General features: G+C 35.7%; 2 protein-coding genes across 2 annotated transcripts; one reads left to right on the top strand and one right to left on the bottom strand.

Annotated features, from left to right (window-relative positions):
• The first annotated feature begins 534 nt into the window (after nt 1–534).
• On the top strand, nt 535–1,361 carry LOC148165979 (uncharacterized). Its single transcript, XM_088049553.1, has 4 exons — nt 535–1,060; nt 1,096–1,182; nt 1,229–1,287; nt 1,329–1,361. Exons 1-4 carry the CDS (start codon nt 535–537, stop codon nt 1,359–1,361), a joined length of 705 nt encoding a protein of 234 aa, XP_087905679.1.
• Nucleotide 1,362: 1 nt separating this feature from the next.
• LOC148165978 (uncharacterized) lies at nt 1,363–4,161 on the bottom strand. The gene is made up of 6 exons (XM_088049552.1): nt 4,031–4,161; nt 3,826–3,986; nt 3,734–3,778; nt 2,719–3,689; nt 2,598–2,684; nt 1,363–2,550 (listed from the first exon to the last, which is right to left on the bottom strand). Exons 1-6 carry the CDS (start codon nt 4,159–4,161, stop codon nt 1,363–1,365), a joined length of 2,583 nt encoding a protein of 860 aa, XP_087905678.1.

Here is a 4,161-nt window from a genome sequence, read left to right as displayed (position 1 = left end):
ATTAATCGCAGTTCCGCATGTTCTGCTAGCCTTTTAATATTTTCACTTATTTTCTGAACGGATTTTTACAAACGTTAAAAAAATGTGCTTATCAACATAAACAAACAATTGCTAACCGTCTCTACGAAAACGATTCACAAACAACATTTGATAATTTTATTGTGTAAATTCACATTTTTTCAAAGCTCCTAAAGGATTGTAAATGCATAAGTATAATAAAAAATAGCGTATAACACTCGTTTATAAGCGTCGTGCTCTTAAATTCGTCGTGGGTGTTTTAAAGGCTTGCTTATAAACTTGTATTATAATAATATTACTATTTTGCGTGACTTATTAGCTTCATATTAAAAATCGCTTACCTTTCATTCCAAGAGATCCTGAAACGCTGCTTAAAACTAGACCGATTCAAAATAAATTGATATTTTTTCGCATTCTTAATAAAAATGTTTTTAGGTGGTTTGTAAAGGAATTGAAGAAAACAATTACACACACTATACCACATGGTATAACTCATATCGTAATATCAATATTGTTATGAGTAATGGAAGAACTCTACTTTCATATGCTGTCAGAAAAGGATGCCTCACAACTGTTAATTACTTACTAAAAGCCGGAGCCATCGTTAATCAAAAAGAATCGGATGGTGCAACTCCATTATTTCTTGCATTGCACCTGAATCGTTTCGACATCGTGCAAGCTTTGGTCTTGAAAGGAGCCGACATTAAGCTTAGAGATTCCTTTGATTCTCCTCTAACTATAGCCATACGATTGGGGAATTTGGAAATGGTTAAGTTCCTTATTGATAACGACGCTGACACCTCAGGCTGCGACATTGAAGATGGCATTCCTTTATTTAAAGCGATAAAAGAGAACAAACTAGAACTTGTTAATCTTCTAAGAAACGCTAACTCAAATGTTGTGAATGAAGAAAAAAACACTTCTCTCATTGCCGCCATCAGATATGATTCGAATCTGGAAACTGTAGAGAGTTTATTAGATGATACTAACTTGGATGCATCAGAAAACGAGAAAACTCCTTTGGCTTGGGCCGCCGAAAAAGGTAATGTAGACATTATAAAGAAGCTATAACAACAGATATATCCAAATATCTCATTGATCAAAATGCCAACGTCTGTAAAACTGGAGAAGGCGGAATAACTCCTCTTTTATGGACAATCCTGGGTAAAATGTCTTTTAGACTATGGCGCAGAGTACATTGTTGACTCAGTCTTCCAAACCGCCATAGAAATCAAAAATCTGTCCCTCGTCAAATTATTGAAAGAAAGAGTAGTCGCGCCTCTTTCTTTCAATAATTTGACGAGGGACAGATTTTTGATTTCTATGGCGGTTTGGAAGACTGAGTCAACGATCTGCCAAAATATTTGGACAATCCGAAAACCCGTTTACTAACTTAAAGAAAAAGTGAAGAGACTGATAAATCCTTCTATTTTGGAGGGTCACTATCCCCAAATTCTTCCTTACATCGTCGGTCGTCTCCAGAAGTACATCGCTACTGGTAAGCAATTTGTATCGAACCAGACGCAAAAATCTCTTTCGTACATTCTCTAATCGGTTTATGTGACACTGATATAGTGGAGACCACACAATACTACAGTAATCAAGATGAGATCTTACAAGGGAAGTATAAAGTAAAGTCAAAGTTCTAATATTCTTAAACTCAGTGCAATGACGGAAAACAAATCCAAGCATTCGATTTGCTTTAGACACGATGTAATCGAATTGTTCGAAAAAGGTGAGCTTCGAATCCAGTAAAACACCAAGATCCCGTATAGAATTGACGACCTCAAGAGCTGTATTTGACAAAAAGTAAGCTGGACGAGATGGTAGAGTTTTCCTTGAGAAAAAAATTACTTTACATTTCTTGATATTCAGGTGCAAATCTTTGTCCACACACCAATCGGATAATCTATCAAGATCCTGTTGAAGACAAACAATGTCTGATTCAGATGAAATACTTCTATAAATTTTAAGATCGTCGGCCAGAAGAAGAAAATTGGAACTTAATCTGGCAGAAACATCGTTAATGAAAGCAAGGAATAAATGAGGACCAAAATGAGATCCCTGGGGGACACCTGAGGGAATTTTGATTGTACGAGAAACCGAACCTCTAACAACTACTTGAGCCTCACGATCACTTAAATAAATGTGAAACCAATCAGTGACAGAAATACCAACTCCATACTGCTTTAACTTCGAAATTAAAATTTCATGGTCCACTCTGTCAAATGCCTTTGAAAAATCGGTATAGACAGAGTGAACATCAGTTCCCTGAACCAAGGAAGAAAAAACAGAAGACTCAAATTCAAACAAGTTGGTTTCAACCGATCTACCACTAAAAAATCCATGTTGCTCTGGGCGGATAATATTTCTGAAGGCTGACGCAAACTGGGGAGCCAAAATATCTTCAAACAGTTTAGGTAAAGAAGAGATTATACTGATTGGCCGATAATTGGATAATTCACTTTTATGTGAACTCTTGTGCACTGGTACGATATTTGACAATTTCCACTTAGATGGAAAGACCGAAGTCTGCAAAGATATGTTAAATATTAGAAATATTGGTAGGTACAAACTACTAGCACACGATTTAAAAAACAAGTTAGGAATTTGGTCTGGGCCAGTACTCCCAGGAATGTCAAGATTCGATCACTTATCAAAAACATCTGTTGGTGTCAAAGTAAATCGGCTTAAGTTTACCGATTGATGTTGACCTGGTATGGCGTTTGATACAGAATGGTGATTGTTTGAGGTTACAAAGTTATTCATAAACTGTGAAGCAAAAGCATTGGCGATTTGAAAATCATCATTTAAAACAACGTCATCTTTAATGATAACAGATGGCAGAGGAGACGTACGATTTTTTAATTTATAGAAATCCCAAAATTTTCTAGGATTATTATTGATATTGTATTCTGCGTCAGATAAAAAATTTTCGTAACATTCTTTAGATAGCCGTTTACATTCCGTACGTAAATTTTTAAAACTGGTATAATCTACTTCTAGTCCTGAAAGTTTGAACTTTTTATGTGCAACTTTCTTTTCTTTAATTAAATACTTAAGGTTAGCAGAGTACCAATGTGGGTGAGTATCCCTGTAACATTTTAAAGTAGGAACATACAACTCGATGACACTGTACAAAATATTATAAAATTTTACGACACACTGATTGACATCACAATTGTTAAATATAACAGACCAGGGAAGACTAAAAAAGTAGTTATTTATAAAATCATACGGGGCCGCTTTAAAATTTGGTTTTAAAAACTGAGTGTTAAAATTATGCACATTAAAGTCGGAAATAGAAACTAATAAAGGTGGATGATAGTTATCCACATTGACTAAATTAAAATCACATTTTGAAACATCAACATGGCGAGTGGCGAATATTAGGTCTAAAATGTTGCTATTTATATTGTTAGAAATATTATTAAATTGACTGAACCCTGCTGAAAATAACCTATCGAAGACATACTCAGCAACGTGATTATTATTACAAAAGAGGACTAAACTATACGTATCCTCATCAAAACTCCACAAAATATTAGGTAAATTAAAGTCGCCCAGTAATATGATGCTACTAGATGAAAATTTGTTCGAAATGTACTCCACTGTTTTTATATAATCGTCATATCTTGATAAAACAGAACTTGGAGGCAGATAGACACATCCTAAAACGACAGATTCGTCCTTAGTGCTGCACGTGCACCCATACTTCCTCGATGTTCGATGATGGAGTGGAAATTTTGAAACACTGACACTTATTACACACTGCCACGAGAACTGCACCACCTCGCGTTTTATCACTTGTATCGTTGCTTCTGTCCTTTCTGAAGATGTTATAGCGATTGTCAAGGATTTCAGAATCTTGAATATTTTCAGAAAGCCAAGTCTCCGTCAGGACAATGACGGGATAGTCCATCAATGCAGAAGAGGCGAAAATATCGTCTAGTTTTGTTCTTAATCCCCTAACATTTTGATAGTAAATATTTATGTTTCCATCTGTGGGAACCCCAGATTCTCCCCACTTGTCGTTGGAAGTCCAGGTTCAGTCAAAGAGGCAGATGGTCGAGCCTTGTTAGTTCTCGGATAGTTAAAAAATTCTCGAATTGTTACGAACTGTGGCCACAACGAAGCATCCAT

This window comes from Gnatocerus cornutus, unplaced genomic scaffold, assembly GCF_029298725.1.
Source record: "Gnatocerus cornutus isolate USDA-ARS CGAHR unplaced genomic scaffold, icGnaCorn1.1 ctg00000063.1, whole genome shotgun sequence".
Classification (NCBI taxonomy): domain Eukaryota; kingdom Metazoa; phylum Arthropoda; class Insecta; order Coleoptera; family Tenebrionidae; genus Gnatocerus; species Gnatocerus cornutus.
Note: the sequence above shows the minus strand (reverse complement) of the source record. Positions and strands in the feature narration are given on the sequence as shown.

Coding starts and splice junctions, on each gene's coding strand:
- LOC148165979 (XM_088049553.1), top strand. CDS start 535: ATGAGTAATGGAAGAACTCTACTTTCATATGCTGTCAGAAAAGGATGC. Junction 1,183..1,228: donor TCTTTTATGGACAATCCTGG/GTAAAATGTCTT, acceptor TTGTTGACTCAG/TCTTCCAAACCGCCATAGAA. Junction 1,288..1,328: donor TCAAATTATTGAAAGAAAGA/GTAGTCGCGCCT, acceptor GACGAGGGACAG/ATTTTTGATTTCTATGGCGG.
- LOC148165978 (XM_088049552.1), bottom strand. CDS start 4,161: ATGGATGCTTCGTTGTGGCCACAGTTCGTAACAATTCGAGAATTTTTT. Junction 2,685..2,718: donor TACCAGGTCAACATCAATCG/GTAAACTTAAGC, acceptor TGACACCAACAG/ATGTTTTTGATAAGTGATCG. Junction 2,551..2,597: donor GTTTTTTAAATCGTGTGCTA/GTAGTTTGTACC, acceptor ATATCTTTGCAG/ACTTCGGTCTTTCCATCTAA.